Source organism: Argentina silus (assembly GCF_951799395.1).
Source record: "Argentina silus genome assembly, chromosome: 7".
In the NCBI taxonomy this organism is placed as follows: Eukaryota; Metazoa; Chordata; class Actinopteri; order Argentiniformes; family Argentinidae; genus Argentina; species Argentina silus.
In genome coordinates, this window is record NC_139661.1 from 8,617,943 (window position 1) to 8,645,445 (window position 27,503).

The 27,503-nt window shown below is 51.6% G+C and overlaps 1 protein-coding gene across 22 annotated transcripts in view; it reads right to left on the reverse strand.

The window, feature by feature from the left end:
- ncor2 (nuclear receptor corepressor 2) overlaps positions 1-27,503 on the reverse strand; it is a 77,292-nt gene that overhangs the window by 1,984 nt on the left and 47,805 nt on the right. For 3 of the 22 annotated variants that reach the window (XM_083673000.1, XM_083673005.1, XM_083672985.1), the window contains 28 exons: positions 22,302-22,444; positions 21,954-22,092; positions 19,590-20,028; positions 18,402-18,522; positions 17,487-17,754; positions 16,631-16,678; positions 15,891-16,061; positions 15,631-15,767; positions 15,089-15,500; positions 14,738-14,841; positions 11,202-11,352; positions 10,801-10,950; positions 10,586-10,672; positions 10,234-10,451; positions 9,727-10,078; positions 9,159-9,410; positions 8,699-8,950; positions 8,431-8,583; positions 8,049-8,306; positions 7,756-7,942; positions 7,065-7,573; positions 2,797-2,936; positions 2,355-2,551; positions 2,073-2,207; positions 1,660-1,802; positions 1,474-1,527; positions 610-819; positions 144-320 (listed from right to left, as the gene is read on the reverse strand). In XM_083673000.1, coding sequence (XP_083529126.1) covers positions 144-320; positions 610-819; positions 1,474-1,527; positions 1,660-1,802; positions 2,073-2,207; positions 2,355-2,551; positions 2,797-2,936; positions 7,065-7,573; positions 7,756-7,942; positions 8,049-8,306; positions 8,431-8,583; positions 8,699-8,950; positions 9,159-9,410; positions 9,727-10,078; positions 10,234-10,451; positions 10,586-10,672; positions 10,801-10,950; positions 11,202-11,352; positions 14,738-14,841; positions 15,089-15,500; positions 15,631-15,767; positions 15,891-16,061; positions 16,631-16,678; positions 17,487-17,754; positions 18,402-18,522; positions 19,590-20,028; positions 21,954-22,092; positions 22,302-22,444 — 5,607 coding nt within the window. The remainder of the gene's footprint in view (positions 1-143; positions 321-609; positions 820-1,473; positions 1,528-1,659; positions 1,803-2,072; positions 2,208-2,354; positions 2,552-2,796; positions 2,937-7,064; positions 7,574-7,755; positions 7,943-8,048; positions 8,307-8,430; positions 8,584-8,698; positions 8,951-9,158; positions 9,411-9,726; positions 10,079-10,233; positions 10,452-10,585; positions 10,673-10,800; positions 10,951-11,201; positions 11,353-14,737; positions 14,842-15,088; positions 15,501-15,630; positions 15,768-15,890; positions 16,062-16,630; positions 16,679-17,486; positions 17,755-18,401; positions 18,523-19,589; positions 20,029-21,953; positions 22,093-22,301; positions 22,445-27,503) is intronic. The other 19 variants (XM_083672998.1, XM_083672995.1, XM_083672991.1 and 16 more) reach the window with 15 other exon arrangements.

Here is a 27,503-nt window from a genome sequence, read left to right on the forward strand (position 1 = left end):
GTACTTCTAGGTGATGGACTTCCTAGTATTTATTTTTTTACAACAGTGAGAGGGGATATTGCAATGCGGTGTGTGTGTGTGTGTGTGTGTGTGTGTGTGTGAGAGAGTGTGTGTATATGGGGGGGGGGGGGGGTAGTTTGTACCTGTCGAGGAGGGCCGGTCCTCCCACACGCGGTTGGTGAGGGGCGTACGGCGGTTGCAGTCTCCCTCAGAGTGGACTGAGGACACAGAGGAGGGTCTCTCCCCCCCTGACAGGCCGGGCCCGGGGGACTTGGCCTTGCGCCCGTTGGAGCGCCCGCTGCCCTTAGACTTCCCACCGCCTGCGGCCAGAGGGGAGCGCAGGGCCACAGGGTTTACAGAAGCTGCCACACCGTCAACACCTCCACACAAACACTCTCAAGCTTATCGCCGTCTTAGCGAGAGGATGTAATAACAACTAAAAAATGTTTATGCATACATGCTTTCTAACAGCCAATACTATCCACTGTGCAAACGATGAAACCACCCCCCCCCCCCCCCCCCCCCCCCAAGTGTGATTGTAGAGGAACATGACAAAGGGAGTGGCTGACACACACACACACACACACACACACAGTCTCACACACACACCTGTCAGTGAGTAAGCGTCGTCATTGCGTCCGTCAGCGAGGGGCATAGCGGCAGGCACGCTGGCAGCCATGGGGTTAATGGTATTGGAGGGCGGGCGTTCCTCTGCCTGGTCGTCATACTTCCCCAGCAGGGCCTTCCTGATGATGGCCTCAAGGCCAATAGTGTTACCAGAGTTGTCAGGAACCGGGTGGCTTCGGATATTCACGGGTCCTGGGAGCAGAGGGGGGGGGGGAGGGGGGGGGGGCGTTAGTGTCAGAGACGTATACAGCAAGAGAGAGAGAGAGAGAGAGAGAGAGAGAGAGAGAGAGAAAATGAGAAATTAAGGGAGAAGAAGAGGTGGCAAGTGAAATAACACATTTCAGAGGGAAAGAGGAGGAGGTGGTGGTGTGGGGGCGGTGGTACAACAGCAGAGAGCAGAACAAATAAAACAAGTCAGCACATCCTCAGCGAGAGAGGAGACATGTCGGTGTGTGCTGACGCAGGTTTCAGTCTGTCATTATGTAGGTTAGGAGTCTCCAGAGGATAGCCAGAGGTGAGGTGAGGTGGTGGTGGTGGTGGTGGGGGGTGGGTGGGGGGGGGGGGGGGGGGTACTCTAAATAACACCTAGAATGAACGGCTCTCTCCTGTGACTGGCTAATGCCCATACAGCAGCACAAAGCCTGGTTCTGTCTGCCTGCTACAGCTCCTAATCCTCCCTCTGAGACACTGCCACAGTCGCTGGGGAATCAGGGAGACACGTCTGCCTCCCCGCTGGACGTATGCCACTAAATAATCACATAATATACTGTCTGTCTGTGGTGTGTGTGTGTGTGTGTGTGTGTGTGTGTGTGTGTGTGTGCGTAATATTCCAAATCATAAGCTTACCTGCAGTCGTAGAAGCTGGCATATTGAAGATCTCTGTTCCAGGCTGACCAGCATCTAAAAAAAAACACAGTGTGAACAGTATTCCTTACGAGCATATATCCCTTGCTGTGAAAGACAGAGATGTTTCATGGATGCGAGATTGAGAGATTGAGAGATTAGCGGTCGCGCAAGCCGCCAAGGACTCACTGAAGTCCACTTCGCTGCCGACCACGGTCATTTTCTTGATCATCTCCTGTTTCTTGAACTTGACGATGGCGGAGGTGTTCTCTGTCAGCTTGCTGAAGAAGGCCGGGGGCTGAGAGGTGTTGGGGGGGGAGCGCGAGCCCATGCTGTGGGGGAGGGCAGAGCAAAGCCGGGGTTATAGTCAGGAAAAACGACGGTTCCCCGCTGACATCGTCATCATCATCTTTTACCAACAGATGTCAACGTTACACAATGTCAGAGTTTCCACCGATCCACAGAGCAAGGGAACAGACTAACAACAGAGGGAGATGACTGACTGACTGATTCACATTAGAATGATCAGTTAATAATGCATTGATTGTATGAGGAAGGGAGGGAGCGAGGGAGGGAGGGAGGGAGGGAGGGCGAGGTCTTACCCCTGCTCTCCCTGCTCGTTGGGGTACGAGGCCCCCCCTTGGGTCTCTGGTTCAGACATGGCTCCAGCCGGGGACACTGGCTCAATACCATCTGCAGACATGCTGATGGGTGACGCCTTGGGCTGAGGTGGAGACCTGGGAACACACACATACACATACACACACACACACACACACACACACACACAAACATGAACAAAAACACACACACACACGTATAAGACATTGTGGACTGTATACTCATTCAATCTAACAACTGTTGGCTTTTGGCTAATAGTGTACCTGTCTCTGGCGCGTTCCCCTCCTGGCCCGTCTGGAGTGTAGCGTGGCCCCTGGCTGGGCTCCTGGGACTGGGGCAGGGGCTGGGGGACGCTGGGAGGACGGGTCAGGTCCAGGACAGGGGAGGTGTGGTAGCCCTGCTGCATGGGAGGCTGTTGCTGCTGCTGGCTCTGCCGGGTGTAGTCCTTGGTGATCACCTCCTGTCACCAACAAAGCATCACACGGACACCTCAGACATGGGACACAAGGCAGTTATACACCTGTATAGTATATGAAAAGCCTTTAATATAACAAAAAAATGACTGTATTTAAACATTTAGTTTGATGGCAAATAAAAACACTTGTAGATGGCTCACTGATAAATGGACATGCTGTGCTTTCAGATCAACATTAGTGTCCTCTAATACAACTCTTAGGGCCTTGTGTGTGTGGCTGGGGGACTTACACTGATGTGCTGGGCCAGGGTGACTACCCTCTGGCTGCCTTTGACACAGGGGGACTGGGGCTGCTGGCCCGGGGACAGCCTCTCCTCAGAGGGAGGCTGGTAAAGACCGTGCTGCTCCATGGGCACCATCTTCTGTTGAGCTGTGGGGTCAGGACACACACACACGCACACACGGGCGGGCGGGCGGGCGGGCAGGCAAGCAGGGGAGGAGGCACACAGAGAGCGCACGCACGAACATTGAGAAGCACCACCCAGTACACACAGACACACAGAAGAGGGGACACAAAAAAAAGGCGAAAATAAACATTGATAAATGCATCATTCAAAAGAACGCTTTCAAAAGGTATATCTATGAAGACAAAGACAGGCTGTGTCAACATTTACATCTGCTCATAAGACCTAAAAAGGCAGAAATACTGCACCCACAACACATGGAATGCATTTTGCGACAAGCTGCTTCAGATCTGTTAAAACGTGTCTATACTGTACTCCCCTCAACGCATGTTGGTTATGTAATGTGTCCCCAAGCTGACTAACAAGATCTGCTTTGAAGATTGAAGCGCAGACAAGCAAGCAAACAGTACAATTCTGCTTTCCAATGGATAGAATGACATCGACTTTGACGGCCCAAATCAATCTGCCTCATTTCCTTACAAAGGCCCCGTCATAGCATCAAGTGTGCAAGGGATGGCCAAATGATATGCTGTATTATGGCACTTTGAAATGGACTCAGTGACCCACTCCTCAGCCCTGCGCTATTAAAGGTTGGAGATCTCGTTTGAGGTTATTCTCCCAGGGTGCTTTAGAGAGCGCCCTAAGCCAATTTCAGTAATCTCCCTCTTTCATTACAGAAACAGTGTGTGCATGGTGTGTGTATATGTGAGTGTGTGTGTGCTGTCCTCTGATAATGTTCCGCACTAGCGCATTAATCTGAGGACCAGCTGATGTAACTTCACCCCTGGAGGGCAGCATTTGTTCCATGAGTCCCAGTGTGAGTCAGGCCCCTCTGTTGCTATAGCTTGGGAACAACATGATGCTGTTGGGCTTGCTACCATTTACATGAGTCTGCCTGGTCCATTTACATAAGTCTGCCTGGACCATTTACATGAGTCTGCTTGCTACCATTTACATGAGTCTGCTTGCTACCATTTACATGAGTCTGCCTGGTCCATTTACATGAGTCTGCCTGGTCCATTTACGTGAGTCTGCCTGGTCCATGTACGTGAGTCTGCCTGGTCCATGTACATGAGTCTGCCTGGTCCATGTACATGAGTCTGCCTGGTCCATTTACATGAGTCTGCCTGGTCCATTTACATGAGTCTGCCTGGTCCATTTACATGAGTCTGCTTGCTACCATTTACATGAGTCTGCCTGGTCAATTTACATGAGTCTGCCTGGTCAATTTACATGAGTCTGCCTGGTCCATGTACATGAGTCTGCCTGGTCCATTTCAAAAACAGCTTAAGAGTGCAGTACTACCCTCCCTCTGAATCTCTATAGCCTTGCTTACTGCTTAGTGAATCCAGATACTAGTGTGAGATCTACCATCTAGCTTCCTCCTCCTCATGGATCATACTAAACATGCTCCACGTATAGATGTCACACTGTTATACCACAACACCCATCTGAGCTCCGCATGCAGACACTTGCCCTACAGGCAGGTGATAGACATTGATGTGGCACACTGCTTTTACAAGCGAAACAGAAGAAAACAAGATCGCATTCCGAATGATGGAAAGTTCTCTGAGGGTTGGTTGAGAGAGATGCGTTGAGCGGTTTTGCGGTGTGGAGAAAAGAAATACTGCATCTACAATGCATGGATGCGTCTTGCGACAAGCTGCTTCAGATCTGTTAAAACGTGTCTATACTGTACTCCCCTCAACGCATGGGGACACATTACATAACCAACAAGCTGACTAACAAGATCTGCTTTGAAGATTGAAGCGCTGGCAAGCAAGCAAACAGTACAATTCTGCTTTCCAATGGATAGAATGACATCGACTTTGACGGCCCAAATCAATCTGCCTCATTTCCTTACAAAGGCCCCGTCATAGAATCAAGTGTGCAAGGGATGGCCAAATGATATGCTGTATTATGGCACTTTGAAATGGACTCAGTGACCCACTCCTCAGCCCTGCGCTATTAAAGGTTGGAGATCTCGTTTGAGGTTATTCTCCCAGGGTGCTTTAGAGAGCGCCCTAAGCCAATTTCAGTAATCTCCCTCTTTCATTACAGAAACAGTGTGTGCATGGTGTGTGTATATGTGAGTGTGTGTGTGCTGTCCTCTGATAATGTTCCGCACTAGCGCATTAATCTGAGGACCAGCTGATGTAACTTCACCCCTGGAGGGCAGCATTTGTTCCATGAGTCCCAGTGTGAGTCAGGCCCCTCTGTTGCTATAGCTTGGGAACAACATGATGCTGTTGGACTTGCTACCATTTACATGAGTCTGCCTGGTCCATTTACATAAGTCTGCCTGGGCCATTTACATGAGTCTGCCTGGTCCATTTACATGAGTCTGCCTGGTCCATGTACATGAGTCTGCCTGGTCCATGTACATGAGTCTGCCTGGTCCATGTACATGAGTCTGCCTGGTCCATGTACATGAGTCTGCCTGGTCCATTTACATGAGTCTGCCTGGTCCATGTACACGAGTCTGCCTGGTCCATTTCAAAAACAGCTTAAGAGTGCAGTACTACCCTCCCTCTGAATCTCTATAGCCTTGCTTACTGCTTAGTGAATCCAGATACTAGTGTGAGATCTACCATCTAGCTTCCTCCTCCTCATGGATCATACTAAACATGCTCCACGTATAGATGTCACACTGTTATACCACAACACCCATCTGAGCTCCGCATGCAGACACTTGCCCTACAGGCAGGTGATAGACATTGATGTGGCACACTGCTTTTACAAGCGAAACAGAAGAAAACAAGATCACATTCCGAATGATGGAAAATTCTCGGAGGGTTGGTTGAGAGAGATGCGTTGAGCGGCTTTGCGGTGTGGGAAAAAAAAAAAATCAGCATCAATTACAGTGAGGCGTAATAAGGACATGCAGAGATTTGGGACGAAGCTGCAGCAGCACCCCCCCCCCCCCCCTTTCTCCTGGATCATGTTGGGTCTCTCACACCCACTGGAGGCCTCTCTCCCCCCACCCACACCCACACCCACACCCCCCTCCTGTGGAACACGACAAACGCTGTCTGGAGCCCCAGGGAGGGCTGTCTGGTGGCTGGTGGGGCTTTGGGCTGATTAAGCGTCCTGATTGGCTTGTCTGGGCATTGTCCTCATGACTCATAGTTCTTTATATTGAGAGGGACTGTCACACACTGTCTGAGGTTCTTAGTCATCTAGGTTATGTAGCTTTAGTCTATCACATTACAATGGCACATGGGAGGTTGTGTGGCGGTCTGGAAGGATGGCCAGGTGTCCCTAACAAAGCCATACAGTAGCTGGGTACAGTCTATTGATGGAAGAACAAATTCAGAGCCTTATTGGACACAAGTCCATAGCAGAATACTGTCTGTCAGAATGTGTAGAAATGATCATTAACAATTTATCCAGTATGTAAATGACTACAATCTTCAAAAGCCAGTACCCAACATGTAGAGAAAGCTTTTAACAGTTTGCTATGTGTTTGCTATGTGTTTCATTGTAAATGATTTGTCTGTATATGAGGGGGGAGGGGTGCCACATGGTAAATAAAAAGGAAATGAAAATAAGCAGCAAAGAATGTTACACTTAAATTTCCCACCTGCTTAGCCAAATATGAATAATACCTTAAAGGGCACCTAGGATCTTTCTCTTTAAGGAAATCAAAAACCAAATATGTTTTGTTGGTATATTATAGTATAATACACCATGATAATGGTAGAATTCAATCTAGAGCTGGGAAAATTTGGTCTGATCCAGCTCATAGGCCGCTTTCATCTCCTTCATATTTCTCAATAATAAAAGAGTCCGCTCCAATTTCTACCTCTAAAGGATCATTTATAATTTTATGATTTTTTTTAATCTTCCTAGAGGACACCCTTGGTGGTCTTTAAGTTAAAACAAAATTTGATAGTTATGTATAACACGAAAAAAATAAAGAAAAAAGAAAAAGCAAAATAGTCTAGCTTTTGAAAAAATAAAATAATATATATAATATGTCAAAATGAATTGGACTGATTTGATAATGCCAACCACCACAGCGTGCAATAGGCCACAGACGGACGGGGGAGGGTCTGGGTGATGAGGGGACCCTGGGATCCAGAGCGTCTTACCATCACTGACGCTGTTGGCCACGAGCGAGCCCGTCTCTGGCATCCCCGTTTCACAAGAAATTTGACGCATGATAATCGCGTTTATGAAGTTGGCCGCAGTCATGGTGGTCTTACCGAGTGCTCGGAGCTCTTGTTCCTGAATGGACATCGCTTTGTTTTGAGTCTTTTCCCTACTAGGTGTGCCACTTTCGCCACGGCCTTGAGGGTTTTCCGACTGGGGGGGCAGTAGGTGGGGGGGCCGGCTTGAGTGGTGAGAGGCTGCAGAGGCCTGGGGGTAGGACCCTGGATATACCCCTCCTGGGTTGGGGCTGGTGAGCTTGGGATCAGATTTGTTTGACCCGTGCTGGTCTTGGGGGTGTTTGGGAAGGCCTCCCCTGCTTTTGCCCCCGTCCCGACTCAGTTCCTTGGCCACGTTGGGATCCATGCTGGGGGGGTAGCCCTCAGGGGGCACCCCGGTCCTCTGGAGGTGGCCGTAGCCTGGGTAGCGGTTGGAGCTTGACTGCATGGACCTGGGAGAGGTAAAACACCAACAGCAACACGGTCAGTAAACATGCCAATCACAGATTAAACCCTGCCACGATAAGAAGCTCAGGATTAACTGGGTAATCAAGACGCGGTGAAGGACGTGTTTTGCCTTTGAAAACAGGATACTCTTGATATGTATCCTTCAACGGTTGCTGTGCAAGTTTACCTTAGCACCGAGGGGTTGGCGTGGTCACTGACAGACATACTCTTGCCCCCGGTGTTGTGCAGCACGCTGGGCCTCTGTTGGACACTGTCCTGGGTGCGAGGCGACACAGGGGAGTGCTGGTGGCCATAGGGGTGAGAGGGCGGCCTCACGCCGCCACTGCTGCTGCCCCCCGAACTGTGCTCCGTACCTGAGGACACAAAAACAACACATTTATAGAGAAACAATAAACGCTAAAAGACCACACACCACCATCCTATCATCTCATAGAGAACACATCACACAAGATAACACACCTGGTCTCCAGATGGGGGCGTGCTCCACGTTGCCGTGAGAGATCCCCTTCTCTCGGTCTCGGTCCCGCTCTCTCTCCCGCTCCCGCTCTCTCTCTCGGTCTCGATCCCGGTTTTCGCGATCCCTCTCTCGCTCCCTCTCGCGGTCTCTCTCCCTCTCCCTCTCCCGGTCCCTCTCGCGGTCTCTCTCGCGGTCTCTTTCCCGCTCGCGCTCGGCAGACGACGGCGTGCCCTGCATCTTGCTCATGTGTTGAGGCCCGACTACACGGCGTAGGAGAAACAACAGACCAAACGTACACAGACATTGAGTCCCACGTCCAACTTAGGCACAGAGACCTTTTCTCTCTCCCCCCCCCAGTGAAGCTGGTGTAAAACCACCCTGTACCTGGTGAGATGGGGGAGGTGGTGTAGGGCCTGCCAGGGTAGGCGCTGGCCCCCCCGGGGATGTAGGTGATGCGGTCCATGGGGCCGCCCGACGCCCCTGCGGAGGGAGGGACCAGGACTGGTAAGTGTGGCACCTGAGACAGATCAATGATCCCTGGGGAAGTGAAGGAGGAAAGAGCACTGGTAAAGACAGGAGATCTGCAGGTCCGGCAGGGGGAGCCTGACCGGGCCTCGGGGAGTGTGTGTGTGTGTGTGTGTGTGTGTCTCACCGCGCGGGGCTGCAGAGTAGGGCAATTGGAGGCGCTGGTCCTGTGGAGAGAGCCCCCTCAGGATGTCCGAGCGCTGGGCGGCCATGGCGGCGGCTGCAGGCCACTGGTGCATCTGCTGCGAGGTGATGTAGTCGTTGAGCAACGTCTGGCGGTTCTCCAGGGCCGCCGTGTCAGGAAAGCCTCGGATCAGGTAGGGGTAGGGGTGGGGGTAGCCCGGGTTAGGGGCCAGGTGGCGAGGCAGGTAGTAGGCCGCTGAGGGGACGGAGGACAGGACATAGAGGAGATGAGTTACAGGACCCTCTGTAGCGGTACAGAGAGGGTGTGCGGTGCCCCTCAAGGTAGATGCACTTCACCACAGATGTAAAAAGCACATGATCCGGCCTTAATCGGTTATGAAAGCAGCAGGAGGGAGCCAAAATCGGACGCTTTATCTGTGGAAAAACGGCTGACGTCTACTCACTTTGTGAGTGGATGGGCCAGACCTGTTGTGTACCTGGGTCAATGGGGATGCCCCTGGGCAGGTTGGCAGGGTCGAAGGCCAGGGGGATCTGACCGCGGTACACGTCTGCGGCTCCCAGGCCCTGCAGCAGGCGCTCGTACGAGGCCAGGGAGGCCTGCTGTTCGGCAACGCTCGGCAGGGGCGACTTGGTGGCGCTCATCTCCCGCGGGGTGGGCGTGGCCTTGCGCTCCTGAGGCTGGTTCTTACCGGAGCCTGGGGACGGACACAGGGATGAGAAGGTGGACAGAGTAGGAGGGCATTAGGGAAAGGAATTATACATTTCTCCTCAAGGGTCCTTTCACAATCAACCGTTTCCACCCTGGGATGAGCGTTTTCAGCCCAGGGTGCAACTGAATTGAATTGAAATCCCCCCCCCATGGAGATGAACATGTCCATATCAACGCCTGTGTGAAGAGGCCTGTTGAGATGCAGGGTAGGCATGGTGGGAGGTATCCTCCTCCAGAGATGCCATGACATGTTTGGTAGTACATCCAACAGGCAGGGAGGGTTGTCAGTGGTGTAAACCTACCCTCGTGCTGGCGCTGGCCCGCCTCTCTGGAGGACAGAGGAGATCCTCGGTGAGAGGGTCCGGGGTAGGGAGCCCTCAGGGCGCCTTTGTGATCCTCGTAGCCCTGCGGGCTGTGGTGGGCCTTGCCCCCCTGCTCGGGCCCCATGGTGAGGGGCGAGGAACGGGCCATGGAGCTGGCCGTGCTGACCACAGCGCTGGGACGGCCCTTGGGCGCCTCCTCATAGCGTCCGCGCTCGGGCCGCATCTCCAGGTGGGGGGGCAGGCCGTGGTAGGAGCGCGGGGAACTGGCTATGATGGAGCGGACGTCGTGGCGCTTGGCTGAACCGGCTGGCTCCTGCTTCATAGGAGTGCCCTGGAAACAGAGGAAAGAACCAGAAACTCTCAAGTTACACTTTACAATTCTAAATGAATCGAGAACAGATTGATGTTTAGAGACAAGTCTTTTAAAACAGCCATAAAACCTTTTCCATTTCCTCAGGGCATTGGGGTACCTCTGTGCCAGCTCACCTGTGTTATGATGCCCTCTTTGCCAACCTGTCGGAGCTCCTCTCTGGGGATGAGGTGGATGGAGCGCCCGCCCTCCTTGACCGTGGGCACCATGCCCTCGCGGCCCTTCATGGGGTCAGCCATGGAGCCAGGCCCTCGGGGCGGGGAGGGCTCTCTCTTCATCTGCTTGGGCTCCCTTCTCATATAGCCGTCCTGGGGGTCCAAATGGCGAGGTATACCTGGGTGGGAGGAGGGGTTGGACATTAGACAAGAGGATTAGCTAACTACCTTAACTTATCAAAGGCCAGATTTGGACTGAAGAGAGAATTCGCGTGGACTTGCAGAGAATGGACTAGACAGGGATTTCTCTTACCTTGTGAGATGGAGCCACGGATGTGGTGGGCGTCCTTAAAGGGGTGTGGGCTGTCTCTCTCATGGGGCATGGCTCGTCCTATCAGACCTGGGGGTGAGGAGTGGAGGAGCGGAGGAGAAGGAAAGATGAAAGAGATAGTGCAGCTGAGTTGTGTAACAAGACTAGTCTATCCTCATAGAGGAGGTTAGTGTGTCTCTTGACTCTCCACCACTCACCCTCACAGTTGGCTGCAGACAGAGAGTCCCTCATGGGCAGCCCCCTAGAGATCCCTCCCTCCATGACATCATAGGGGCGTTTCAGGCCCAGTAACTCCCCAGGCTGGCCAGGGCCCCGGCCGTCGTCTTTCTGATTCTGAGAGGGCGGGCCTGAGGATTAGAAATACAATAACAGTCATCAGGGGTCAAGAGCCAAAGGGGATAAGGAAAATCCACTTAGAAATACCAAGAGGATAATGAGGCTTGGAGGAATCTACAGTACCACAGACTTGAAAAGCATGTGCTTCTGTTAAAGTGAGTAGGTGAGGTTATGAAGTACTCACGGTTGTAGGTGAGGTTGTGGGGGTGTGTGAAGTACTTACGGTCGTAGGTGAGGTTGTGGGGGGGTGTGAAGTACTCACGGTCGTAGGTGAGGATGTGGGCGCCGATGCCCTCATAGACCACATGGCCCTTGGACAGGGCCTCGTCTCTTTCCCTCTCCGCCCTGCTGGGACTGTCCTCTGTGATCAGCCGGGTTATTGTCCCCTTATAAAGCACGTCTGCTGGGGTGCCCTGTGGAGCAGACGGGGGGGGGGGGGGGGCAGATGCACTGAATCATCTCATAAGGTACCACAGAGAAAGGCTTAACTGGGGTAGATCCTGTACTCTAACCAGACTCTAAATCATAGAGAATGGATTAGTTTTAAATCTCTCTTGGGTGCTCTAAATGACTATTATATGTGTTTCAGGCATTGAGGAATAGGTGCAACACTCCCTGTAAAAAAACTCTCTTTAAACTTGCATTTAATTGAGGTTAATTTATCTTATTAATAAGTATTATTGTGTAATGTTGTCTATTATTTAGAATATTATTTAATTAGACACACACAAATTATTTTTTATTTTATTTTAATGACTTTCTCACAATATTTACAGTGGGGGAAATAATTATTTGATCCCCTGCTGATTTAGTTAGTTTGCCCGATTACAAAGAAATGAGCGGTCTATAATTTTTATGGTACTTTTGTTTTAACAAATAGACACAGAATATCAACAAAAAAAGTCCAGAAAAACATATTATATAAAGTTATAAATTAATTTGCATTTGATCGAAGGAAATAAGTATTTGATCCCCAAGCAAAACATGACTTAGTACTTGGTGGAGAAACCCTTGTTGGCAAGCACAGAAGTCAGACGTTTCTTGTAGTTGGTCACCAGGTTTGCACACATCTCAGGAGGGATTTTGGTCCACTCCTCTTTACAGATCCTCTCCAAATCCTGAAGGTTTCAAGGCTTTTGCTTGGCAACTCGAAGCTTCAGCTCCCTCCACAAATTTTCTATAGGATTAAGGTCTGGAGACTAGCTAGGCCACTCCATGACCTTAGTGTGCTTCTTCTTGAGCCACTCCTTTGTTGCCTTGGCCGTATGTTTTGGGTCATTGTCATGCTGGAAGACCCATCCACGACCCATCCTCAGTGCTCTGGCTGAGGAAAGGAGGTTCTCGTCCAAGATCTTACGGTACATGGCCCCGTCCATTGGCCCCTCAATGCAGTGAAGTCGTCCTGTACCCTTAGCAGAGAAACAACCCCAAAGCATAATGTTTCCACCTCCGTGTTTGACGGTGGGGATGGTGTTCTTGGGATTGTAGCATTCAGCATTTCTCTCCCTCCAAACACGAAGAGTCGAATTTATGCCAAAGAGTTCAATGTTGGTCTCATCTGACCACATCACCTTCTCCCAAGCCTTTTCTGAATCATTTAAGTGTTCATTGGCAAACTTCAGATGGGCCTGTACATGTGCCTTCTTGAGCAGGGGGACCTTGCGGGCACTGCAGGATTTCAATCCGTTACGGTGTAGTGTGTTACCAATGGTTTTCTTGGTGACTGTGGTCCCAGCTGCCTTGAGATCATTACCAAGCTCCTCCCGTGTAGTTCTGGGCTGATCCCTCACCCTTCTCATGATCATCCTTACCCCACGAGGCAAGATCTTGCATGGAGCTCCAGGCCAAGGGCGATTGATGGTTATTTTGTATTTCTTCCGTTTTCTAATAATTGCACCAACAGTTGTCTCCTTCTCACCAAGCTTCTCGCTGATGGTCTTGTAGCCCATTCCAGCCTTGTGCAGGTCTACAACTCTTACTCTGATGTCCTTTGAATGTTCTTTGGTCTTGCCCATGGTGGTGGAGAGGTTGGAATGGAAGAGATTGATTCTATTGACAGGTGTCTTTTATACCCATAACAAGCAGAGCTTAGGAGTACTTTCTTAAAGTGACAGGAGTAATCTGTGTGCCTCATGGGCATATAACCGGTCTGTATGAGCCAGAATTCTTGTTGGTTTGTAGGGGATCAAATGCAAATGAATTTATAACTTTATATAATGTGTTTTTTCTGGACTTCTTTGTTGATATTCTGTCTCTATTTGTTAAAATAAAAGTACCATAACAATTATAGACCTCTCATTTCTTTGTAATCGGGCAAACTAACAAAATCAGCAGGGGATCAAATAATGATTTCCCCCACTGTATATGTTGCTTTCTTACTGTTTGAAATTTTACTTCTGCTAGTATTTCTATTATATTTTCTCTCGTTGAGCCGCACTTTGTAACCTTGTTTAGAAAAGCACTACACAAATAAATGTATTATTATTATTACAGTATAATATCTTTATATCTGCTGAAAAAGCTATGTTCCCACTGCTGCTACTTTAGAGCCCACACATAAACAAAGGGGATGGGACAAAACAGAATCACTCACTAGACTGCAAGAGGAAGTCTCAACCATAACAATTCACACACACTCTGCTAACAACAGGTGACATGGTGGCACCAGGTTTAGTCAGGACTTTGAGTCATAGCCATGCACACTAGGATGTGAGTCATATTTCCGCCATGGCCGGAGAGGGTTTATGTAAGCCTGCGGAGAGGCTGAGTCTCATGGTGAGAGCGCATGCACACGCACACACGCACAGACACGCCTGCCCTTGGTGGCTGATGAGTGGTGGATGGGTGGGTGCAGAGGGACATGTGGTGTCCTAGATCACATTTCCTGTATCTTGATTACAGCTCTTTCCAGAGATGGGGGGGGGGGTGGGGGGTGGGGGGGGGGCGCTAGTGAAGGTCAGGGGCCAGGCATGCCGGGAGTGGAGGAGGGGGAGGGGGGGTGGGGGGTCTCAGCTAACAGGATCAGGTGGCCCTGACCAACCAAGCCCTCTCCTATCTCCCTCATCTCCCCTCCGCATCCGATGTCATCAGGGGAGATGGGACCCATGCACCTGATACAACACGGGCTTATCGGTGTCTACACACATCCACAACCCCCCCACACACACACACCGACCGCTTGCGATTCTGCCTAGCAGTCAGCTAGACAAACACGACGAGCCGTGCCATCTCCCCACCCGCTGGGATTACATGTGACCCCGCTCACCTATCCTTCAGCTACCTATCTGGGTGTATAACATCCCCCAGCGCCCGTTTCCAGGCCAGTTGGCTGGGATATTACACAAGCCGTATCGGTGACGGTGCTTAGCGAGTGGCGAGAGAGAGAGAGAGAGAGAGAGAGAGAGAGAGTAAACAGATAAATAAAGGAGGGGAACAGACGCAGTACAGTGTGTACCTGTTGCTAAGGCGACGGGGAGCAGTCAAGAGCTGCGGTTATGTCACACCAGCGGGGGGGGATCCTGCAGCCACAAGCCTTTGGCCGCTGCGTAGCTGACTTTCCAGCCTGGCAGCATGACCCCCACCCCCCCCCCACCCTTCAACAACACTGCTGTGCTGTTGATCTCAGTCCATTTGGAGGTGGACCAATCAACAGCCCCGTGAGACTTTTAGGTCAAAGCTGATAAAGTCATACTTGTAAGGTAGCAGAGAGAGGGGCCCTCCTCCTCCCCAGTGTGTGTGTGTGTGTGTGTGTGTGTGTGTGTGTGTGTGTGTGTGTGTGTGTGTGTGTGTTGGCCTTACCTGGGTGATGGAGCCTCCTCGGTAGGAGATGGGCGAGTCCTGGTGCACTCTGGTCCCCGGGATGCCCTTGGTGATACTGCCCCCCTGCACAGCTGGCATGGACCCTGCAAATTCAACACAGACAGAAACACAGAGTCTTTATACTGGTGGGGAGAGCAGAGGGTGGGGAGGGGATGGGACGGGGGGGACGGGGGGGGGCACAGAGGGTTGTTTATGAGGAAGACTACTGTAGTAACAGCGCAGGGGGAGGTGGGGTTTAGAGAGGGTTTAGACTTTTAGGTGCACAACAAAGAGAGGTGTGTGTGTGTGTGTGTGTGTGTGTGTGTGTGTGTGTATGTAGTCGTCACTCACCACGTCCAGCAGGGCTGTCCTGGGGTGTCCCCTGGGTGGACAGGTTCTCTGCCTGGGAGGACGAGCACCGTGGTGACAGCTGCTCTTGTTTCACCACAGGGAAAGGACCTGGTGTGTGTGAGTGATAGAGGTAGAGAGAGAGAGAGAGAGAGAGAGAGAGAGAGAAGAAGAAGGGGAGAGACAGAATAGAGAATGTCAGTGCCGGTGCCCGGGACACCCAAAGTCTAGAATTAAAGGTGCGTAAAGTAGAGGGCAACTCACCAGCAAACCAAGGCTGGGAGTGCTTCACCCACTCCTGACACTTGGACTCACCAACTTTCCTCTGATCCATCCAGGACAAACCCATTTGCGCGGGGGCCATCTTCCCGTGGTCCAACCCATGAGCCGGACTATGCATCTGCACTGGGGTACCCTAAAAACACACAAACACACACACACAACACGTCAGCATGGTGTCCGAAATATCAAACTGAAAATCCGAAAGGGTGAATCGCTTGCAGGGTAAATGAAGCTCTCGTAAGCGGGAGCAGTTGTGAGTGTACCTGTGTGATTGAGCCCCCTGCCTTGGTGGAGGAGATGAGAGGGGGTGGCTCTGGCATGTGGAGGGGTCGCACTGCTGCCAACCTGGCGCCATCCTGCTGCAGACCAGGGGGGGCAGAGTGCCCGGCCTGCTGGAAGGCTGAGAGAGAGAGAGAGAGAGAGAGACTGTGATTATCATATACTGTAGATGATGATAAAAAAGAAAGACAAGGCCAGATGAGAAGGTTTCGGGGCTGGGAGAGAAGGAGAGAGAGGGACTTACAGGAGTTGTAGTGGAGCAGGTGTTGGTCATGGCTGAGCTTGGCCATGTCGCGAGGAGACAGTGGGTAGGGGGACATGACCGCCCGGGCCAGATTCGTAGGCCGCAGGTCCTCCGGTCCTCCCATCGCTTGCTTTTTAGCGTCCCCATGGGGAGAGAAGGCCCGGGATTTATCTGTACAGAGACACACACACGAACACACACACACAAACACACACGAACGAACGAACGCACACACACACACACACACACACAAACAAACACAGATACATACACAGTGAGGGCCAGGATGGGGTACCCAACCACACTTCTATGGAAGCAGGGGAGCCATCCCTTGGCCAGTGCTAGCTCGTCACCATCATCATCATCATCATCATCATCATCATCATCATCATAGCAAGGAGCGCAGCCAGGCAGCGTCTGTGCAGTCAGGCACACAGCAACACCCCTCCACAGCCAAAGAGTCACCGCTGATGTTTAGAGTACACACACACACACACACACACACACACACACACACACACACACACGCACGCTCGCTCGCTCGCACACGCACGCGCACACACACACACGCACACACACACAGCCAAACCCAAATCTAGTGTTTTTAGTGTACACACAAAGTAAAACCCCCAACTGTGGAAGTGAATTTAGCTGGTGTGTGGCAAAGGGGTTATGGGTAAGGGAATGTCATGTAAGGGACGTGGGGGGGGGGGGGGGGGGGGGGGGATGTGTGAACCTACGTAATCCATGAAGTAGAGTCTGCAGCCACCTCTCGTTGCCTTCCAGCTCTGCAGGGACACAGACACACTGTAGCTGATCACATACTCACAGCAACACACACACGCACACGCACACGTACGCCACTCCAGATCCCAACACACACACACACACACACACACACGCCTACTCTTTCCTAAATCACACTCTTGTGCTCTCTCTCTCTCTCTCATACACGCACGCTCACACACGCAGACACGCACACACACACACACACACACACAAGATCGTCCAGTGGTTGCATTACATCTGACTTTAAAAGTGCCCCAAATAGAAACGGTTCAATCCTCTTCACTGTCAACAACACATGTCCAACAGTGGAGCATCTGGCATGGAACAACCCCTGCAGAAGACTATAGATCAAGTAGATTAAACAAGACTAGCCTACATGATATTTACCACTCCCCGCCAGGACAGAACACAACAAATACTTCACTGTATAGAGGGCAAGTTTCCTGGATCACTATCAACTGAGTGTTGTTCATGAGCAGTCATCCCTAACAACATTTGAGTCGACAGACCAGGGGAGGCTCGTGGAGGTAGAAATCGGAGGACGGGCTCATCGGAATGCGTTTCCGTCCTCTGATTTCTGCCTACGGCGGCCTCCGCTGCCGACAGGCCGACACCTGCACTTGATACGACACGTCTGTCACGTTAGCATGTTACAAACATACACAGATCACACGGCACCAAAACAAACCAAAAAACACACACGGATCAATAAGAATTTTGGAAAGGAGGAGGGAATTAGTAAGGGGAGAAGGATGAGAGGGTCTGAAGGGGGGGAGGAGGGGGGGGGGGGGGGTCTGGGGTTCATACCGTCCTTGTCGCTGGCAGAGGGGCTGCGGGGCCGGATGCGGGGGCTGCTGAGGTGGGGGTCTCGCTCTCTGTCGCTCTGCGGAGGGTACGGGTGCTGCTTGCTGGGCTGACCCGCATGCTGCTGCTGCTGCTGCTGCTGTTTAGCCTCCTGGGAGGACTCTCCGTGGGCCATGGTGATCTGATGCTGGTACAGCGCCAGGGCGTGGGGGGGTAGAACAGGTTTCCCTCCCCCGCCCCGCCCACCGTCCTGCAAAGACACCCCCGGCATCTACGGTAGGTACACACACACACACACACAGACATACAGACACACACACACACACACACACACACACACACACACACACAGGAGAGAGAGAAGCCTGGTAAACCAATACTGAGACGTCCCCTCTTACTTTTAGTCATTTTTCTTAATGGCTGGCATCTGGTTTCCCCTCTGAGTCAGTCTATCCCCTGTCCTCCAGCTGGCCTGCTTATCTACTAATACTGGAATAACAATATGACTTCCTCATTTCAGCTGTCACGGTGTTATCTCTGTAAGCATGGCCATTGGGTCATTATGAGAGGGATAGTCTTAATATCACTGGGGGGAGGGGGGGGGCTGGTCTCCAGAGGCTGGACTCTTTTATAAAAAAATTAATTATAATAAATAAATAAAAAAAGGGGGAAGGATGGGCAAGGCAAATATACAGGTTACACTGTGTGTTAAGACACAAGGGGGAGGAGAGACACACACACACACACACACACACACAGATACACACAGATACACACAGACACACACAGACACACACACACACACACACACACAGATACACACAGATACACAGATACACAGATACACACAGACACACACAGACACACACAGACACACACAGACACACACAGACACACACAGGAAGCGGTCGGACTCACGATAGGGGGGATGGCTGCAGCCCTCTGCTTGAGCTGCTTCAGGTCCAGGGGCTTCTGCAGGGGGGAGGAGATGACCCCATCATGAGCATAGTTCAGCAGGCTGGGCCTGGGAGACATCATTCTGCAGAGAGACAGAGAGAAGGGGGGGGGGGGGAGAGAAAGAGAGAGAGAGAGAGAGAGAGAGAGAGAGAATCAGAGAGAGAGAGAGAGAGAGGTAACTAGAACACAGAGTTCACCATTCAGTAGCCTGCCAATGGATGTGCCACGCATTCCTTAATATGGCCACAGCCGGGCTTCTCTTATTTACTTTCTCCATAAACACTGATTGACCCTGAGCAGAACCGCGCACTATGAAAACACAAAAGAGAGCAGAGGTTCTGATTGTGTTTCCATCCCACATGCCTAACCAACCATCCCCCCACTCTCAGATACATACACACACACACACACACGTAGACACAAACACACACACAGATACAGTACACACACATATACAGTGTACAGACACACACACACACACACGTACACACACACCCACACGTACACACACACACCCACCCTCCCTCCCTCCCTTTGTTTGCTTTGGCACAGAGGGCAACGTTTCCCTAGGCTCTGCCAATACATGCAGTCTGCTGTCATGGAAAAAACAGAACAAATACCCGGCAAACACTGCGGGACCAATCACCACTCCCCCAAGCAGTCAGCCCAGCTCTTTTGACACACACACACTCGCGCGCGCGCGCGCACACACACACACACACACACACACAAACACGCACGCACACGCACACACACATGCACACACGCACGCACGCAGTCTCAGGCAGGCAGCACATTCATACGCACACAAGCACAAAGGGAGTCTTCTAGCTGACAGGCCCGAAAGAGCACTGCTTGCATGAACACTATACACAAGACGGCTTGCCAAATAAGGCCTAGCCTCGACTGAAGGAAACCAGTAACAGCCAACACCCTCCCTCTGTTCCCTTCTTTTATTCCCTGAAATGTGCCAGGGTCCAGATGTAGGGCATCCAGGGAATCCAGCGACTCCAGGCCAAACTTTGGGGAGTTGGCTGAGACAGCTTGTTTCACTACTTCCTTATGTTCACATCCTCCCACTCCAGCTAGGCCCCATTACCCCTCTCACTAGCTCTTCTCTTCCCTCTGTTCCTCCACCTGTTCCCCCACCTGAGCCCCCACCTGTTCTTCTCTTCTCTGTTGTCGGGCTCCTCCACCTCGTCCGCGCTGCAGGTGGCGCTAGAGTCACTGTCCCCGTGGGAGCCCGTCTTGGGCCCGTGATCCCCGCGCTCCCTCTTGGAGATCTTGGCCGAACTCTTGCCCTCCTCCGCCTCTGCGATGGGGGGCTTCCGGTCCGTGGAGTCGGAGGGCTGCTCCTTGCTGCACTCCCCTGCCTCCGTCTTCACCTCCTGCTTGATGGCCTGCTGCCCTCCCCCCTCCCCAGGAGGCTTCTCGTCGCCTCCCTGGCCCATGTCCCCTCCCGAGGCCTCCTTGTCCCCCGGGTTGGAGCCGGCCTTGGCCCTGCTGGGACCCTCCTCCTTAGCCTTGCTGTCCTCGGAGGAGCGGGGAGAGGGGAGGCTCTCTGTGTCGGAGCTGTTGTTGGCTCCACCTGGTAGAGACAAAAGGGAAAAGAGAGCACAGATCAGAAGGGCCGGATGGAGTCGCACCGTAAATCATGTTACGTCCCTCTTGTCCTCTTTCACTTCCATCTCTCTCTCAAGCCAGATTTAAAAGTGCCACTTCTCCACCTAATCAGGTTTCACCGGACAATGAGGAAGAACACAAAACCGATTCTGATGATGGACCAAATCCCCCCGGGGCTCCACAGTCGTCTATTGTGGAAACCGAGACGACAGGTATATCAACCAACCACTGGGACAGGATTCTCAGGGTTCTATCCTGTTTTCCCCATTGTGGAACATGATTCTATGTGCAAACCTTAAGCTATAGAGAACGGTCGGGTCTAACATGGAAGAATGATGCTGTACTGTACTGCGTGTACTTTGGTGGGCGGAAATAACTCCCTCTTGGAGAGCAGTAAACAAGAGGTACCCTTTTCACTGCCCGGAAATAGGTCAACATAACAAGTACCAGAACATAATAGTATGGAAAACAGGAAAAGCACATTTTGACAACGTACTTCTTTCTATTCCTACTGTGTGGTATTCAATTCCCTACTTATCGAGATGATGTGAGGTGTTTACATCCCCTATGCCAGTGTTTTTCAACCTTTTTTGAGCCACGGCACATTTTTTACATTGGAAGAATCTTGCGGCACACCACCAACCAAAAATGTTACAAAATGACACTGTAGCCTGATACAGTATATATAATTACAATATTATATACATTTCCTCTCCTGTTGTTTTTTCTGGCAGTGCCTTGCCAAAATAGGAAGTTTTCTCTAATGGCATCTCCATCCACAAAACGCACATTGGCCAACAGCTGAGAATGTCCACTAATATCCGTAGACTCATCAAGTTGCAACGCACATTTCCTACTGATGCGTATCTTTCCCAAAACATGACTTTCGATGTCTGTACACGTCATCAATACGCCTGGCAATTGTGTTATCTGAGAGCGGGACTTTATGTCTTTAACCGCGTCAGGGCCGAGCATCTCGTTGACAGGTAGTATTAATGTCTCTGCCACAGAGTGGGACTTTTTTGATTTAGCTACGAGTTCAGCAACTAGGTAACTAGCTTTGAGGGCTTTCTCATTTACCTTTGTGGTTTTTCTCATAAAAGTTGCCTGTTTCTCTGTGTTTTCACGCAGGCGAACAAAATAGTCCATTGGCTTGTTTTGAAGCGACGGGTGTTTCGTTTGGAGATGGCGTTTAAGCTTGCTTGGCACCATGGCGCTGTTGGAAGATAGCTTTCGCTGTATTGCCTCGAGCTCACCATCTTTGCTTTCTTTTTACCACCACTCATACTAGGGCCTTCACCTGGGTCAGAATCTTGTCCAGGGCCCAGTTCGGAGTTTACATTTTTCCTTTTTAAAAAACGTCTCCATCACTGTCACCACGACCTGTCGCATGCGACTCATGTCTCTAAGAAGGAACGAGGCAATTAGCGACCTGCTGCCACCCGGACCAATATTACATTACTCTGCCAGTCACTATATTACAGCACAGACACTCGACAATGACATTTTATTTGCAGATAATAATTAATAAATGTTAATTTTAAAAAAAGTGAAATTGGATAATTTCTCACGGCACACCCAACGATCTCTCACGGCACACTAGTGTGCCGCGGCACAGCGGTTGGGAAACGCTGCCCTATGTCACTGAAACCTCTGGTTTAGCTCTTAGAGTGCTTTTGATTCACGATGAAGAGATGACCCTCAAAATGATTCAACAACAAGGTTTTATGGACCCATCAGGCCCTGTTGATTGGGTTAATGGATGCTGTATTATCGGAAATCGGTATTGCTTTTTTTGTGTGTGTGTGTGTGTGTGTGTGTGTGTGTGTGTGTGTGTGTGCTCTCTCTGAGGTTGGTTTAATGTGGCGCTGGAGCGGTGGGGAGTTGTACCTTCTCCGTCCTCGGGAGCCTCTTCCTCGTTGCCGCTGGCTCCTGAGCCCTCCATCTCCTCCTCCTCGGCGGGCGACGGGGCGCTGGCCTCCTCGCTCTGCAGGGCTTTGCCCTTCCTCCGCGCCTTACGCTCCCTCTCCTGGGTGAAAACAAACACACACTAAAACACGGCACAGACCCGGGCAGCACAGTTCTCTCTGATGAAGCAAGAGGCTCGCGTCTGAAACTTCCAAGGGTCTATAGGCAGACGAGATCAAACGCTTTGATGAAACGCAGTAATAATTAACTGTTCTTTCTTTGACTTTGCTATGGCATGATATATACTGCGAACTGGCTTTCATCCCTTACCGATTTCATTTTATGCTGCTGCAGAATCTCGTCCAATTTCTGCCTCTTCTTGTAGTTGAAGTAGAAGTTCTTGCACTGGGACACGGTTTTCGAACCCACCATCTTGGCGATGGCCGACCAATTCCTACCATACTGGAGAAGGCCTAGAACAAACAAACACACACACACACAGAGAGGGGGGGGGATTAGAGCCCGGGACAGGCAGACGACAGACAGACAGACAGACAGACAGACAGTTAAATGACACACCCGTACTAGTCCGACACAGAGACAGTCATCCTACAGCAGCATGGCTCAGTGACATGTTCACTTGTTCAGAAACAGACGGGGGGGGGGTAGTCCTGTCCTGTCCTGTCAATCCAACTAATGACATCACTAATTCTCACCGCTGGGTCGCTCTGTGTGTGTCACATTATGTCCAACTTTGATGTGACCCAGTTCTAAAAAGGACCGGTCCTTTACCCAGTGAACCGCATGACACTGCCTTACACAAGAGTCTGGAAGCCCTGCTGGGGTGGGAGCTGTGATAGATCAACCTGTCATGGGACACACCGTTCGCTATTCCTCCGTGTGTGTGTGTGTGTGTGTGTGAGAGAGGGAGAGGGAGAGGGAGAAGAGAGACATGCACACACAACACAGCAGAGTGTGTGTATGTGTGTGTGTGTGTGTTCCCCCAGAGTCTGCAGTCAGCTAAGGACAGCTCATTAACGGTACGATGTAAGGCGCTTATGCCGCCCACTCGTTTCCTGTGCCAGCCTGACAGCTCCTGGCAACAGGACAGACTCTGGTTGGCGCTCCGTTATCTGTGGGCATGTAACCAACACCTCTCCTGGGACAACCTTGGACGTGGGTTCATAAGGTCCCCAGGTCTCATCTCCGCACGGAGGCAGTAGAACCCAACTCCAGCCCGGGAGGAGCGGGGGGACCCAAAACCACCTCCTCACTCTCACTCAGTCAACCGACTGACAGTTTAAGACCGGCTTTACTATCAAATAATATATCCTCTCTGAATAAATCATGAAAAAACCTGCTTCCCCGCTGTGGCTGACGGAAGGAGATAGAAGTGTGACCGTGGAGCTACCGCCGCCTCCATAAAAGAATCACTTATTAACACGCAAACACAGGGTTCAGCCAGGGCTGACGTAGTCACTCTCAGGGGCTCGGCAACGTACAACCTGTCATGTGTTAAAGTAGACCGGGTATTTCAGTTGAAATATTCATTACAGGCCATGGAACGCAATGCAGGCATCTCAGAGAGGAAGACAAGGAGGAGGCCGGTCAGCCTGACTCATTTGGAGAGAAACGGAACACGTGATCAACACCTATTAACCTTTTACAGCCTTCTCCAAGGAGGGAGGGACACAGCCAAGAGTACACACACAAGTCCAGCCAGACACCTTGCTACATGCTGCACATACACACACACACGCACACACATACACACACACACACACACAGACTTGGCTCTACCCACTGAACCTGAAGCAATAACACTGCAATTCATTCACTGAAAAGTCAAGGTTCACTTTGTTTCAACTTCTCCCAAAAGCTCCAGTTCATTCAGTTAAAACCAGAGCACAGAATCAATCCCAAGAAGCTCCAGTTCCATTGGCCTCAGGTCCCAGGGCCAGTTGACAAACACGAGGGCAAGCGGTAACCCAATAGGCTGCAGCGCTCGTGGAGCAGGTGGCAACCCACCTCGTCCAATCGGGGCCCTCTACTTCCATTAGCCCCTCCCCCAAAGGGCCCAATAAACACCTATCCGGGGCCAAAGAGTGAGCGTCCCTGTCCTCACATGCCTGTCACTCCAGCCGTCCCTCGCGCCCCCGGTCTGTACCGCGCTATCAGCCCCGTCTGATCTCCGTGGAGACGCGGAGGGAACCACTTCAGGCTTGGGCTTCCCGGTTTGAAAAAGGGGAAGGAAAGAAGAAAAAAAAAAAAAAAAAAGGGAAGACAGCTCAGCCTCCACACCCCTCCTCCTGCTGGGCTGATACTTGAGCCGGTGTCAGGTTGACATGCTCCAAACAGCACATGCTCCTTGCCTCTCCCTCGCGTTTCCTCTCTCTCTCTTTCTCTTTCCTTCCTTCCTTCCTTCCTTCTCTCTCTCTCTTTCTTTCCGTGAAGGCGAGTCTGTTCCTAGCCGTGTCTTTTCCCAATGGCGGCCGTCTGGGAGGACTTTCACAGGAAAGTGGGACTGTGGGGCGGTGCTACGTGCTCAGCCTCTCTCTCCCCTCATCTGATCTCTCCTCTATCTCTCTCCTTTTTTCTTTTTTTTTTTTTCTTTCCCTCTGCCTCCCTCCCTCCCTCCCTCCCACCGTCCGTCCCTCCCCTCTCCCTCACTCTGCCAGCAGGCAGAGCTGCACACACACACACACCCACATAAACACACGCGCGCGCGCGCACACACACACACGCGTAAGCGCACACTCACTCTCTCTCGACTAGTCTTGCTCTCTCTCTCCCTCCCTCACTCAGTCTCTCTCGCACGCACACACACATACACACACACACACACACACAGCCAGTCCGAGAGTAAACAGAGAGAAGAGAGAGAGTGAACTAGTGGGGGGGAGAGAGAGAGAGAGAGAGAGAGAGAGAGAGAGAGAGAGAGAGAGAGAGAGGAGAGTTGAGCTACAGGGACAATGGGAGATAAAGCGAGAGAGTGAGTTGATGTTGATACCATGAGAAAGCATAAAGGGTTTCACATTTTTCCTGACTGACCTGCTTTTCATCTTGAATGTGACCCCTCTCCAGTCTATAACAACAGCAAGAGGGAGAGAGAGGGAGGGAGGGAGGGAAAGAGAGAGAGAGAGAGAAAAAAGAGTGGGGGGAGTGACGCTTGCCAAATCTTCCACAGCTCCTGCCAATCTGGGCCTGTGCCATCTCCTCCCATCTCAACACACACTCGCGCTGGGAGCCCGGAGAGGGGAGGGGAGGGGAGGAGAGGGGAGGAGAGGAGAGGAGAGGAGAGGAGAGGAGAGGGGGGAAGAATCCTCTGGACTGATCCGCTCCTCCCCACCAGACCCGGAGCCACTTCTACCTGCTGCTCCTTTAAATGTGTCTCTGGCTACACTGGAGTAGAGAGAGGCCATTATCCAGCTGTATGTCTGCCTGCCTGTCTGCCTGCCTGCCTGTCTGCCTGTCTGCCTGCCTGTCTGCCTGTCTGCCTGCCTGTCTGCCTGCCTGCCTGCACTCGAGCAAAGCCCGCCAGATTAGAGCACTTACATAAACGCTAGCCAAGGAGCACACGACTCTTATCGCTGATCACTCCTGCTCTCCCTGCTCAGTGAGCCTGCTTACCTTAACTGCACGTACAGTACAGTACGCACACACACACACACACACGCGCACACACACACACACACACACACACAGAAGGGGGAGGAGGAGGAGGGGGGGGGGGGGGGGGCAGGACAGAGGCTTTAAAAAAGCTCTGCCATCCCTTGTTAAAGATGCCAGGCTTTATGACCACAGAAGACAGGGGTAATCCATCTCTGAGTGTGGCCATGCCAGGCCAGGAGGGGCCTCGGTGCTGCCATGCTGGAATGTTGACCGGCTGCCAGGTACTATAAATGCCCTTATTGAGACCTTTTTAGCACAGGGGGGATAAACACATTAGCATAAAGACACGTAAGCCTCTTTAAATATACGGGTCAAGCTCCTGGAAGTGTGCACCTTGACAACGGCATTTGAGGTTAAGGGAGGGGGAGGGGGGGGTGTTGGGGTTGGGGGTTGGGGTTGGGCCAGTCTTGTCTCATAAGAGGAACCGTGGAAGGGGTAGGGGGAACCCCTTTTGGCAGGCAGGGGTATCACCGTGGTTACTGGCTGATGAGAAATGGCGGGTAGAGAGAGAGAGAGAGAAAGAGAGGTGGGGGTGTGTGGGGGGGGAGGGGGAGTCTGAGATCTCCCATCCTCTGCCCTCCTGCCCTCGTCCCTCCCTCCCTCCCTCCCTCCCTCCCTCAGACGGGGGCCCTGTGGTTATGGTTACATAAGCCCTTCATAGAAGCCCAGCTCCCACCAGGCTGCAGAGCTAATCCTCTGGGATGGAGCGCCCCACTAATCCCACTGCGGGAGAATGGAATTGAAGACATTAACTAGGATTACGACGCAGGGCCATGTTCAAGGGGGCAGCGCCAGGCATCACAACAACCCCCCTGACTGCAGAGAAGAAATGCAAACCGGGAGAGATGGACATGATACCGCCCGCCAACACTTCAGTCTCCACTTCTCCGTCTCAAATTCACAACGGCAGCATTTTTTTGGCGGCGAAAACACAGTACCGCAGTACTACTGTCGACAGGGGGGGGGGGCAGAGGTCGGAGAGGAATTAGGCGAAAGCAGAACTGAGAAATCAAATCCAGAGTGTTTATGGCACGCCATCTAAAACTGATGAGAAGGTTCACGACGTGAAACAAAACGGCCACAACGCAGACGAGAAGACTCACAGTGTGAAACCGCATTTCGCAAGACAGAGAAGCAGGAGTTCCAAACGGCTATTTTCTCACTCACACACACTGACACACTCACTCACACACACTGAAACTCACACACACACACACGTCTCAACTGATACATTCAAATAAGCAAAGGAATAGCTCCATCCTTATCTCCTGAATGACCAGGAGTTGGGAGTAAGAGAGAGCAGGGGCAACCGTTGGCTCAACATGGCACCTGAACAACAATAATATCTTAACTATGTTGTTGCTCCGGATGAATAACAAATACAAAAAGACATGCAAACTGTACCACAACAATCACAGGCAGCGTAGGCCCGGATCTATTCGCTAAATCCACAAACATCTGAAAAGATTTTGGACCATGAATCCCGAGCAACAGGAAAAAGAAAAAAAAAAAGGAGGGAAATCCCTGTCGAAAGGGGTCACTGTCGGAAACGCCTGGAGGAGGGAAAAGGTCATTCAATCTTTGACTAAGCTGTAGGCACAGCCGTGTGCAGGGCGCACACAAAAACGCCAAACACAACAGGCCCCTGAGCAAACAGGCAGAATTCACGGTCGCCTTTTTTCTTTCTTTTTTTTTCAGGACCCACAGGAACCTCTCGCAGGGGTAATCTTCAGTCAAAGACAATAAACAGGCCGGGGGTTAATGACTCCTGCAGCCTCTCTCTCTGCTCCGGCAGATAAGAGGGTGGGGACTTTTACAGCCATGGCAGGCAGGAGTCTACAGTTCACCCACCCTGGCCGT